Genomic DNA, 13304 nt, shown 5'->3' with positions numbered 1-13304 from the left:
TGACCTGATACAAATTATTGCAAAACATGCGTAGTTCAATTTAAATCAACTATCAAACATGAATACTCTACACTAGCTCTGCATCTACAGAGAAATTGAAGATCAGGAGACTGAAGTCTTAAAATAAATGTTACCGGAAATATTACAAGAAAAGACTTGTAGCAGCGGCAGAACAGGTTGAAATAGAGACCAGGTTTCAACTATGCTGGAGGGTTGAAAGGCAGAAAACATTTAAATGCAACATATCACTAAAGACTGAATAATATAATCAAAGGTGAGACTTTCTGATTTATCTCTGTACTATTATTATTATACTATTATTTCAAGATTTACAAAGTGTTCTTATCAAATGAGTTTGGTGTTTATTCAGAAATTATTTAGATTTATTTAAATGAAGACTGTGCCTTAGTTTAGAGTCTCAGAGTTTTTCAATCAGCAGATATATCCTGGTTCTGGTCAGTTAACAGGAGAGGCCTTTGTGTGTTTTTTCATAGTTTATTGAGGAGGCCGACGTTCTCCAAACATTTTGTCATCAGACAGTGTCTGAGCATTTAAGCCATTTGTTTTCAGTTAAGGGGAACAACTCTACACGTTTAATGACATATCACACAACAAAACTGCATAGTGTTTGTATGGATACTGGTGATATGTCCTATTTTCTATGCACCTCTGTCACCCAGCTTTTACTGTTTGAGTGACACCGAGTGGCCAACTGGTTGAACTACACACACAGCTGTATAAACAGCTGAAATTCACCTTTGTCTGTCTTTTTAGGGACAAACTCTTCAGAGTCAGGACAGGAAGTTTATGTTTTTGAGAGGGAACCGTAATCTTATTAATAAAGTTAACTGAAAGGTTTTTGGTGCATGATGGTCTCTATTGCCTTAATGAGCAGCTTCGAAGTGCACGATAGTAAAACTCTTCATCTTCACATTATCCAACGGAGCAGCTCAGTGATTTCTCATATAATGTTATAACTGTTCACTGATCACTCCCTTGTATCAGTAACTAATTGCTGCATTGATTACAGCACACAAGGGGGCATTGAATGATTCGATGAGTATCAAAATCACACGTTACAGCCGTTACAATCACCAGATCACAACCAGTCAACACCTACAGGTGACTTTCACCAGGCTCTTGGGTCAACCATCGTCAAAACACTAAATGAGAAAATACCTGGCGGAAGATTTTCGTTCATCTCTTCATTAGGATCAAGAGTTGTTCAGTCGACATGTGGCAATGGCCCCAAACTTTAAGCTTCATGTTGTCTTCTCCTTAATATTTTTATCCCCATTATACACAGAAATCAAGTAACCAAACCAAAAAAGCACTGCTTTATTGTATTGATTCATATACTTCAAGGACAAGTGGTGTTAATGTGAAAAGCAGATTATTGAGTGATTATAATTACCAGCGAGTTGGTGGTGCAGCAACTACTGAGGTGCTTTTGTGTTCTCCATTAAACAATAGATTAAAAAAAAGAATTCATTACAAATGTACAGCGTTTATAAAGTACAGATTATTATCAATAATAATAATATCACAAATTCCTACTACAGCAGTGTTTTCAAAATTGCCCTTGTATCACAAATAACATCAATGGATATTGTTTAAGCCCAAACTTAATTCTCACACTGGCCTTCATTGTCTCTCTCTGAAACACACACACTCACTTTCTCTCAATGTCACACACACACACACACACACACACACACACACACACACACAGACTCCCTGTTCATCTCGTTACATACTGCATCCAAACATGTACGCCGCTGCTGTTTTTCACCAGTCAACAAGTGCCGGGTGAAATTACTCTTTCACCAAAGTTGTTCACCTTGACAACCAGCAGATTTCAATTGCACATTATGCAGCTCGTACCTACAGTAACATTATTATACTGATATCACAAGAAGAGGAAAGATGTTTTGGAAGCATTTACGTTTCATCGTTTCAATTCTATTCCTACGCAGCTGCAGACATCTTGTTATATAGTTTGTTGATGCGCCCAGACGGGTTCTGAGAAGATGTAGAGGACAGAGATATGCTATAGCCATGACTACACTACGCAGCTCGTGTATGAACCGGTCAAGCAGGCACTGATGCAGATATTTGGCCGAGAGTTGGTTGTGTGCACCACATGAAAGCAAAAGAAAACAACCTGTGTGTAATACAAGATCTCAATGGGTTGTATTAAGAAACATTTGGCATGCTTTAAAGTAGTCCTTTTCTACTATATATTAAGAAAAACTCTTTATGGAGTACCATAAACAAAATCATCATCTTGTGATTTTCTTTTACATTGCAATGATGTGTAAAAAGCAGGCTACACAGTGGGTCAGACTCATTCCTGCTATTGCAGTGTAGTGCATGTACAGTAGATGTGTGTATGTTAATGTGCATTTTAGCGTTGCAGTTTCAAACTGTCCTGTCGGCTCCTGAACGCTTCCGCACAACCTTCTCCTCATTGACCTGGTCCACGGCCAGTGTCTCCAGCTCTGCCTGCGGCGGGGCCAGGGGAGGGGTGCCATGTGGGATGCGGTGTGCCACGCCCACGTGACCCCTGTACTGGCGGTCTCGAGCGGGGCTGTGACGAGGGCTGGCCATGGCACCCAGGGGAGGGATGGGGGAGCGCTCGGATGCAATGGGAGGGATGACAGCAGGCCGTTCACGCACAACCTGAGGTTCTGGAGACTCTCTGCCAGCCTGGAGGAAGGGTGTGGGGTCAGGCATGGCGTCAACCGCCTCCCGCAAAATTAGCCGCCTCCCATCCTGGCCGAGCTTGTACACCTCTGTCAACTCTGGGTGAAGAGGCTGCGAGAGGCTCTTCTTCATACGGCGACGTGGGGTTTCAGGCTGTCTGTCCTTGGTTGGAGGCGGCGTGGGCTTGTATGATGTGACTGGACTGACATTGGGGCTGGCCTCTGAGGAGCTGCCGGCCAACAGCTTCTTCTTAGTGGCGTGAAGTTGTGAGGTAAGGTACGCGATGGTGCTCGCTCTCTGCTCGAGCTCCCCGGACAAGATGGCCAGCTTGTGGCTCTTCATCTTAAGCTCGTCCAAATACTTTTTCTCCCTCTCCTTGATGGTGTTTTCAAGGACAGAGATCATGGCATTCTTCTGCTCCAGATCCCTGAGCAGCTCCGTGTTCTCCTCCTCCTTCTTCTTGAGCTCAGCTTCGAGCTCCTCACACCTCCTTTGCAGCTCCTTGCAACGGACCTCGCTGCTGTCTGCACACACAGGAAAGGGCAATCAAAGAGCAGCTCTTACGTGTTTGCACGGATGAATACTTGGAGTAAACACATAAATGAGTGCACATCAGAAATACACACCTAGAGACACACATCCTCCTCAGACTGAGCTAACCACAGCTGCATTAAGTGCAGACACTGAGAATGTCAGCTGACACGCAGTATGATCCTATGGAGACTCATCTGCAGTGGACAGAGAACTCTCACATTACAGCTCTATAGACACAACGGCACTGCCCTGCTCTGACCTTCATTACTGCTGCCCCCACCCTGCCCCACCCGCCTACAGCCGTGTCTGCATATATGCAAAAATTAAATTATATATGATGTGGGGTTTACAGTTCCTAAACTTATTTCAAGCAGAGGGAGGGTTGCTTTACTCTGATTATTGTTTTCCCTTCATTTTTGAAAAGGGAGCTGTTCAATTTTTACCCCAGCTGGAGCAGCTGAGCCCTGCAGCACTAAGTAGGTTGCAGGCTGTGCATTAGCGCAGTGACAGATAATCTCATTTCCTGCACTCCAATCTCTGAGATGCGCCACGCTAACCTGATAGTGCCTCGGACTGCAGGCCCTGGCAGCATCACTCAGATCTGGGCCACGTTCGAAAGCTCATAAAATGCTGTGACTCCCGTTGAGGTGCAACATGCTTCCTCTTCACTTACACACATGAGCCTGCACATATACTGAACTGCATGTTAGGGGGGGGGGGGGCTCCCTGACTGAACTCCGCTGTGCTGTGCAGTACATCAAGCCAGCAAGGAGACAGTGGAGCCGGGTCTGAATCAGATCAGTGTTGTGACTCTATGTCATGGCCATGGTAACAACGGGGGAGGGGCAGTTGGCAATGAGTAGTGGGAGCATTAATGAACAGTGGGGGGGGAGTCCCACAATGCACTGCTTCCAGGGTGGGACTTTGTTACCAGGAAACACACAGAGCCCTCTGCTCTCGGGCCGGTCCACTGACACAGAGCTTTGTTTCTACAGAAACACCCAGATTTATAAGTCGGCCTGTTGTAGAGTTTGTCTGCTGCTGCTGTGCACTTCCACAATATGAAGCACTTCCACTTGTGTAAAAGTAAAACTACACTATCAGATTATTGTCGCTAATGGCACAAGAAATCAAATGTCACTGGTGAAAACGAATGTGCTTGTGTACTATACAGAATGATGTTTGCTTACCTGAGGGATCAGAGCCTCTCACAGTGAGCTCATATGTCAGGTCTGTGAAAAAAACAAACCGAGAGGGTTACTCACATGTCTGTGTCGTGTGAAGCCGCAACAGGACAGTTAACAAACAGCATGCTCCTAAGACAGCCTAACTAACGCTGATGCATGTTTGTGGAAAACATGTCTGGGATTTACATATGGTGGAATGTTCGTTTAACAGGATTAGTGAGAGATCCACATCAGCTTTGGTGACAGGTTAGCCAAGGATACAGAAAAGCTGGACTAATGCACAGTGTCTTTTTTTTCTTTAAACTGGGTGACCATCTTGCCTTCATTAGGGGCAGTGTATATATATATTACTGGTGGTGCAATCGATGCACATTTTTCCATGTTGCATCACCACAGTGCAGGGCGTGCTCGCTAAGGCTTGAGTGCATTTCCCATAAGTCCTTTTCCTTTCTCTAAAAGGTTTAATAGTGGCACCACGGCACATCAGCTTTAATTTGGTACCAAATACAAGGGCCATTCATGGCATCTATTGTTTTCGCTGTTGTTTTCAGATATCTCATGCAACGTTCTTAAATGTGCTGGTTTTTCCTCAGCAGCATGAAGAGAAGAATTGTGGGAACATGAGACGGTGCTCACCTGTGCACTGCTGCTGCAATCTGCGGACCTCTGCGTGCAGCCCCTTCAACGTGTTGGCATGGTCCTGCTGGAGGAACAGCAGGTTCTTCTGTGCGCTGTGCAGCTGATTTTCCAGGGAAACATTTGTCGATGCCATGGCTGATAACGTTCAGACACACACCAGGCTCGCAACCTCCAGAAAGAGATGTACAGAAAACAAGGAGAGACAGAGAAAAGAGAGAGGGGGGGGGGGGGGGGGGGGGAGACGATAAATAAAAGTAAACAGATTTGGCAAAGAAGCTGTTAATTCTCACTCTTTCGCCCATAAACATCAGAGGTTTGGGATGTGCGCCAACTTTGCCCTGTCTGCAAACTGGCAGACACAGTTTGCTTTGGACGCCATACTGAGCTATTGGATAATGCAAATATAATTAATCCACAATAAAGGCTGCGAGCAGAGAGAGGCTAAGTGACTGTAAGTAGACAAGCTCTCTTTTTGCTGGCTGTGATTAGCAACCAATCACCGAAATTAAGCCATTGATTAAAAATAAAACAGACATTTAAAAAGCAACACTAATCTAATATATGCTAATTTAATCTACGCTGTATTCTGTTATTTTACCAGGACATCAAATGGAATTACTCCTCAGCACAGACGGTAGTTTTATTTCTAACACTGGAATTCAAGCGGGAAATAAGGTCTAAAATATGAAATATACTGTATCATGTACATATATTGTATCACAGCTTTTCTACACTTGGCATGTAGATAAATACAACAGATGGCCGCTTAATCTGCTGGAAAATATTCCCTTTCAGCGTCCAAACCAGCACTAATACAAAAAAAAAAAATCAAAGCCGCACACACTGATAGACATCACAATGACACTGGGTGTGGCATGGATGCTGCCAGTCTTTAGCATGCCTCTCCTTTGCCCCAGCATCCCCCCCTCCACTGGACGCCCTTGTCTCAGGAGCCAGATAGTGAGAGAGAGAGAGAAACAATCACTCAGCGCCAACATCTCCCCCCTCAGCCAGAAGACTATAATGGGCTGAGAGAGTCAAGAGCACATTGATCCCTGCGAAACACCCCCCTCTGAGTGCAGAGAAAGCCTCTCCCCGCATATACAGTAAAGTGTGCTTGAATAAAACATCCCAGTGGTTCTCACTCTTACATCATCAGCTTACTTGCATGAATAATACAATGCATCCCATGGCACATGGCTGGACACACTCCCCAGATTGAGAAGTTTTCTACATGTGTGTTTTTCTCCATTGGTTTTACAGGGGAGAAAAGAAGCTTGTGATAATAAAAAATAAAAAAACTGACTTGTAATCACAAGCAGAGCCAGTGTGTCATAGAGGATGAAGAGATAATCTATTATTGATGAGTAATGTGGCGTCCTTCCGGTAAAGCCTGCGTTGCAAGCGCATCTCTCATCCCCATGCCTTTCCTAGAATAGCTTAGATAGCTTTCCAGTGGCAAAGACATCATCACCTCAGCCGACTCCAGCATAGCATGATGGAGGTTAGAGTGACATCAGGGAATCAAAGAGACAACGTTTACGTCCCTTTGTTCAGAGACAATGCAGAGGGTAAATCTATCAGACAGAGATTAGGGTCAAACAATGTCTTTCTTTCTCTAATAAACAAACCAGCATTTCCTCATACAGACAACATAAATAACCAATGAATTGCAGCAACAAGATACAGGAACTTGTAGTTTCCATCCTCAGCTAAAACAAGAGCTTAACAGCCAACTGCTTCAGTTTCTTTGGGCACAAATGTCCAAAATGCATTTTTGGATTGAGCTGTATGGACTATGGCTTTTATTTGAATATCTTCTTTCAATTTGTTGCTAGTATCTAATTGGTAAATGATTCACTTGTGAGCTTTTTGTCAGCGTTCTGCTGTACACTTGTGTTGTGTATAATCTGAATGACAATAAAGTCAATGTTGAATTTGTGTATTGAAATGCGTTTAAAGCACACTCTGGAATAGTCAACCTACTCCTCCCTAAAGCTTATGTTCTAATAATCTTAAACGTCCACGCCCCACCTCGCCAACAACAACAACAACACATAATCTAAAACGTGTAATCAACCGAGGCTGAAGTGTACCCATCCCTAACCCTGTCTGGAGGTGCAGCGGGATACACGGCTACGTGTTAGCCGGCAGCGACGCCTGATGCTTCCCCCGGCACTTTCAGTTTCAGCACCTGCATTGCGGACAGCACCCTGAACCCCGGGCTCGTGTGAGAGACCTCTGCTGCTGGTCCTGGCTGTGATGCTGCCACAGCCTCATCACCTCACACTGACATTACTGACACCATCACCCAGGACACGACCTTCTTTATCATCATCATCATCATCATCATCATCATCCTCATCACACAAAACAAGCGATTATGATCGTAAATCCCGGGGCCTGGCGGAGCGGCGCCTGTGAACGAGCATTTCACTTGTCTTCCTCCGATGTAATGACCTGATGTGCTGGAGGATGCCTTCACTGCGCTTGCTACGGTCATCACAAAGCGTGTCCTTGCAGCTAATGTTGTGTTGGGGAGAGCTAATGAGCTTCAGGAAACCGCAAACAAGCTAAATTCGCCACGCCACGCCAAGCTCCCTTTACAATCCGATACACAAATAATCGCCCGCTGTACAGAAAATGAAACGTAGCAATGCCAAATACAAATCATGATTTATTTTATTCGCCAAGGTGTTCTGGGAAATTCGGCATGCATTGAAGGCACCATGAAGATGTTTGTATCCAATAAAACTGGCGTGTTTATCATGAGTTGTATATTAGCGTACTGTATATCCCCTAGTAGGCTATTCAATGATTTAAAGCAAACCTAATGTAACAGTTAAAATGTCATTGGAGTCAACCTGTTTGGACGGATGCCGAATTTGAAAGACGATATTCACCTTGTCCGCAGACACACGTACAATCATATGAATTACTGATCATTGCTGAGTATTTCTGATGAAGCAGCCTGTTCATGCACCAAGGGGGAGTTTGTGTGAGGCTGTATTTGTGCTAACAGCTAACGAGGCTCCAGCCGCACATCATCTGGTGGTAAAGACTTACCTAATGGCTCTGAACGCCGCCGTCGAGGGTCTGGTGGCAGGCTGGGAGGTGTGGATGAACCGAGCAGCCGCAGCGGCTAAGTGCGCTCCGCCCTGCGGGCCATGGCGGTGGAGCTGCCTGAGAGGAGGACTCGCCTGTCGGGTGAGAAGACAGCGGAGGGCGCCTGTGTCACTTTCGCCTCATCTCCCTGAGCTACGAGACACAATAAAGCGATGCATCATGGGAAACCCGGGTGAATTATTTCTGGCCTCATCCATTAACGACTATTTTTAACGTCGCCTGTTAATAAACATCCAGGAATACAGCTCAAATTAAAATGGTCAAATGTAGATGGACTTTTCTTTTCTAACCTTGTGGGACGTGAAGTGTTGAAGGAAGCGTCAGGTTCACTTTTCACTGACCAGCGTCATCACCATAGCAACAGAACATGTCAGAACCCGCAGCGACCCATTTACGCCATCTAGTGAAACCTTGAGAAAATAGAGTCCAGGAAATAAAAGAAGAATCTGATCATTTCTTCACATTGACTACACTGTAGTCAGGTGTCTGCTTTAATCAGCTATTATTGTGGAGTCAGATGTCAGATGCTAAACCATGTAAATCAGGACAAATCATGTACAATCATGTTAAATCAGGTTAGATCAGCTTAGATCAGGATACATTATGTTAAACCAGATCAGATCATGTTAAATCTTGTCAGATCATGTTAAATCATATCACGTCAGGTCAAATCAGATTAAATCAGGTCAAATCAGGACAAACCATGTTTAATCAGATCAGATCAGATCAAATCAAATCAGATCAAATCAGATCAAATCCGGTCGAATCAGGTCAAACTGAAGAGAATGAATGAAAGCAGACCAGAGCTGCTGGACACCGTACAGCTGGTGTACAGAAGGGGGCAGTGTTGTCCTTTAGTGGCAGTGAAGAGACAAGACAACAACATGCTGGAGCTACACCTTCATATGCTGTATTATTTAGCTTAGTAAGATCTTTCACTTTTGTATTATTATTATTCTTTTAATTTTTGAACATATTTGGAATATCCTTTTTTCTCAGTACATTGCTTTATTCACATCCATTAGGTATTTAGTTTGTTATTGTTATTATCAGATTTCTTGTATTGTGTTGTGTACTGGTTTGTACCTGATGTAGTGTGCACAATTTGTTAATTAAGTAAAAAAAAATCATATTGTGTATTCTCACATTTACATGCAACACTGTTCTTGTCTTTTCTATTCTTAAGTACTTTACATCACACATTACAATATTAAAGAGAAAGCCAATTGCTCCCACAATGAGCACATACTTGGTAATGGTGGAGAGAAAAAAGATTTATAAAAAGGTGGGTTGGTAGATAATTATGTAGTTAGGTCATGTACACTCGATGAGGCTGTTAAAGTAGAAATGTTTGCGGATCACAAGAAAGTGTTTGTGTTTGGAATTATCAGCCGTCAAATGTTACGAATCATCAATTTCTTAGAGATGTTTGTTGTTTATCTTCTTCTTTAGAAAGGATTTGAGAAGAATGGTCTGTCAGTGAGGAACAAAAGGGGGATGAATTAAAACGATTGTCAAACAAAACTTTACGGGCAGTTTATTTTGTCAGGACTGCATCAGCAACAAAGTGCGTTTGTCACATTCTTATTGATGGAAACATGTATAGAAAAGTGAATGTTGTCCAATTGATAAATGTTTCTGTCAAAATGTTCTCATTAAACCTACATTTTCAAAAAAACATGTCACTGTGTATATGTTTGCTCATTTATTCTAGTATTTAAGTAAGTAATAATGTTATGTAATTTGTTTTGTTGAAAACTATTTGTGATCTGTTATAACGAATTGTTGTATTTATTTCTCCTCATGCAGTTTTCCACAGGAACGATTTAACTTGGTCTAATCTTAAGTGATTATCAGCATCCTTGACTGTGAGTTTCCAAGCCTGAGGTATGAAAACTTGGGACACAGAAGCCTTTTCACTCTCACCCATAATATCACCTTAAATTATTCCTGGCAAAAGAAATTCCTCTGTGACACAGCTACTGCGTAAAACGATACAAACCAAAAACAAAAGCATCAGTTTTCACTCCCAACCTAAGTAAGAGTCTCACGTGTGTAAAGAAAACATTTCGTGGAATAAATGGAATTATTGTCCAGCTCCAGAAATGTTGTTTTTCTGAATCAGCTTTTAATCTTCCCCTATGCTTTGGCATGTTTGTGATGGGGATTGAATTTTTCTCCTTTCTTTATTTTTAAGGTTTCTGGCACACGTCCCAGCTGCCTGCAGAAAGCTACCACTTGAGGAGAAGGTAAGTTACACCCACCCTACAAGTGGGGTGAAAAATAATTACCCAACAGAGACCCTCACCTTTGATTTGTTTTACCTACACACTACTGGAAATCTCCATATATCATAACAGGTAGTAAAGTAGCTGAATGAGAGACACCAACCAAATAAAACAAGCTGGATTGAATCTGGACTCCTTCTGTGACTCTGACCAGTTTATGGCCCTTGTTTTTTTGCCCTTTGCCTACGGGTGATCCGGTGCGGGGTAGAACCCAGCTGAGAAATGTCCTTCATACAAGCTGACCAAAGCTCCTCTCCCGCCGGAGGTGTCCACAGTCTGGCAGGCCTCATAAACGTGTCTGTGATTTACTGTGGAGTGTGTCTGTAGATTGATATTCTGTATTTTTATGACGAAGGCGAGGAAATACATTCTTTCACACACAGCCATGCGCTCAGAAATCTTCCAATTGATGCCATACAGACAGGGGCGAGGGTGCTAGACACGGGCCCACAATGCCACATGTTATACTGCTGGAAAAGTAATAAGAGTGAAGTATTGAGCTTTTGTTACAACTCCTGGGCATGAGTCAAACACAGAGGAGTGTCAAAAATAACTAATTTATACCATTTTGAAATGTTTCTCATAGGTGTAGTTGCTGGACAACAGACAGATAGCTTTGTCAAACTCATGGAATCACATATGAAATGTAAGCACATGGCAGCCTTTCTCAAATGGCACCGTTTTACTGCCGCTGCTCTGACCGGCTGCCAATACCAACACTTCTCAGGTTGTAATAGTTTTACAGTTATTATATTGAAGTTGGCAAGACGAAATGCCTCTACAACTCTGAAAACCTAATTTAATTTTCCAGGACCTTTTTTTTGTATTATTGGTCCGTCCAAAGAAAGTCATAATCACTTCACTGTTGAACTAAATGTGTCATTTAAGTAACAAGAGCTTCAAAGTAAGAGACTGACAGTGCAATGGTATTAACTCATTTCAGCTTCACAGTGCATTTAATACTGGATATACAGTATCATAATGTAGATTCATTTGGACAACATTTGAACCTCTGCTGATTTTATTTAATAATTTGGCATCATAAGAGACCTTGAAATCATTGTGTAAATGCGAGCATGTGCTCATATCCCACATACAGAGCACAGCCCTTCTCATCGGGCAGCTCATCATATTTTCTCCAGATGTTGAGTCTAGTCTATAACAGGCTTTTGAATCTTCTCTCTGTCCAATGCTAAATGGACCCAGATATTTTTCTATTTTGATTTGCTCTGTGCTCGTGTGGTATGGAAAGTATTTGTCCTTTCAAGTCTTTACACAGTATCTACAGTATGAATGCCGGTAGCATCTGGACTTTATATGAGGCCATTTGAGAATAAAGAGGCCAGAATATGTGAAATGAGCACTCAAAGAAAAGGTTACTTCAACTGCACTCAACTTCTCCGGCACAGTTTTGCACCTTTCAATTAATTCATGACAAATTTATTAGCTGACAAAACATAGGTGAACACAGAGAGGAAATTATAGCCAACATGTTACATAGGGCCCACATGTAAAGCCCTGCTATGGAATCATTGCACTACCACCGCCAAACTCTGGTAATGAGGGTGACTGCAGGAAACCATGATTTCTATCTAACCTTTTTTCAAAACATTTTTTTCCAGTCCAGTGAGAGCAGTGGCACTTTAATTACTAGTGGTTAATGGACCACTAATACCAGACTTTGAAGTGGCTGTAACTCAAAGTGCCAGCGCAGCCAGCCTCAGCAGGAAAAACGTGTGCCACGGTATAATCCTTTCACACATACTGGTACATGACCCGCTGTGATTAGAATAATAACTCAGGTCCAATGAGCTAATGAAATACAAAACATACACATGGCAAATCAAAGGATGGCAACTATGGGAATAAGCAACGAGTATTCTGTCTGAGACTCTTGCTTTTTGCCAACTAAAATAACAGTTTGAAGAGTTCAGGAGAATTTAAAGTAAAGCTGCTCTATACATCAGATACGTTTCTCATTTGGGAGGCTAATGTAAATGGTGTTTGAGGAAATACTGTCAATTGAATTAAACGTAATTAATACAACAATCAATTAATAGCATCAATTATTGTGATTTGGTAATTGATTTATTTCGGTTGTTTGGAAGAGAGCATTCAAAATACTCTCAAGTATTCTCTCAAGGTTAGCTTTTAGTTTATTTTTATCTGCATTAATTAAACATCCCTAAACAAACAGGATACTATAAACCCCCAAATTAGTTGGACCGTTTGTTATGCTTCTTACAATGAAGACACTCAAACATAGACATGATTGATCAATCCACAGTGTGTTCCCTTTTTCAAGCAGCTATTCATGTAACTGCTTTTCCATGTGCAATTACAAGAGTTTATTCGGCATATATTTGCAATTGCTTACCTTGGAACTGTTGCGTCATTAATACAATATGCACACAAAATAATAGAGGGCCTAACATTTAGCCTTGTGGTACACCAATTATACATTTCATATCACATAACAAAAATATGAATTATATAAACTATGTTTCCTTTCCCAAACTTAGATTTTATAAGATTTGAAGTAGCTATTTTGGTGTCTGTTCAGGTAAATAGAATATATGTAGAGCCTCACACACAGAATAAATCTGAGGCTAATTTGTGTGGTACAGTTATGTGCAATCCACTGTTTGTGGTGGACACACTCGTCTCTGATTATCCCAGTTTGGTTGACAACCAAGAAAGAAGTAGAAGCAGACATGCCTGTCCTGGATGCAGGGCAGGAATAAAATCCTCGGGGCTCCTATTTCAACCACCTCAGCCATCAACTCTGCACCACCACCATCACTGCTCCAAATTTCTAAGATTT

At 42.2% G+C, this 13304-nt stretch overlaps 1 protein-coding gene across 2 annotated transcripts; it reads right to left on the bottom strand.

Moving 5' to 3' along the window:
* Window positions 1–1314: 1314 nt before the first annotated feature.
* On the bottom strand, window positions 1315–8494 carry ccdc92 (coiled-coil domain containing 92). 2 transcript variants are annotated; one of them, XM_034595648.1, is made up of 4 exons: window positions 8133–8494; window positions 5064–5235; window positions 4431–4472; window positions 1315–3230 (listed from the first exon to the last, which is right to left on the bottom strand). In XM_034595648.1, the coding sequence occupies exons 2-4, from the start codon at window positions 5197–5199 to the stop codon at window positions 2422–2424; spliced, it is 987 nt and encodes a 328-aa protein (XP_034451539.1). In that variant the 5' UTR covers window positions 5200–5235; window positions 8133–8494; the 3' UTR covers window positions 1315–2421. The 2 variants fall into 2 exon arrangements, with proteins under 2 accessions (XP_034451539.1, XP_034451540.1); XM_034595649.1 differs by lacking the exon at window positions 8133–8494 and adding an exon at window positions 7261–7648.
* Between the last annotated feature and the right edge of the window lie 4810 nt (window positions 8495–13304).

The sequence above is a fragment of the Hippoglossus hippoglossus genome, chromosome 9 (genome assembly GCF_009819705.1).
Source record: "Hippoglossus hippoglossus isolate fHipHip1 chromosome 9, fHipHip1.pri, whole genome shotgun sequence".
In the NCBI taxonomy this organism is placed as follows: domain Eukaryota; kingdom Metazoa; phylum Chordata; class Actinopteri; order Pleuronectiformes; family Pleuronectidae; genus Hippoglossus; species Hippoglossus hippoglossus.
Note: the sequence above shows the minus strand (reverse complement) of the source record. Positions and strands in the feature narration are given on the sequence as shown.

What these genes read in the sequence shown, in the direction of transcription:
- ccdc92 (XM_034595648.1), bottom strand. Translation starts at nt 5,199, where the DNA reads ATGGCATCGACAAATGTTTCCCTGGAAAATCAGCTGCACAGCGCACAG. An exon ending in ATTGCAGCAGCAGTGCACAG is followed by an intron (nt 4,473 to 5,063) that starts GTGAGCACCGTC and finishes TTTTTTTCACAG; the next exon opens with ACCTGACATATGAGCTCACT. An exon ending in GAGAGGCTCTGATCCCTCAG is followed by an intron (nt 3,231 to 4,430) that starts GTAAGCAAACAT and finishes CTGTGTGTGCAG; the next exon opens with ACAGCAGCGAGGTCCGTTGC.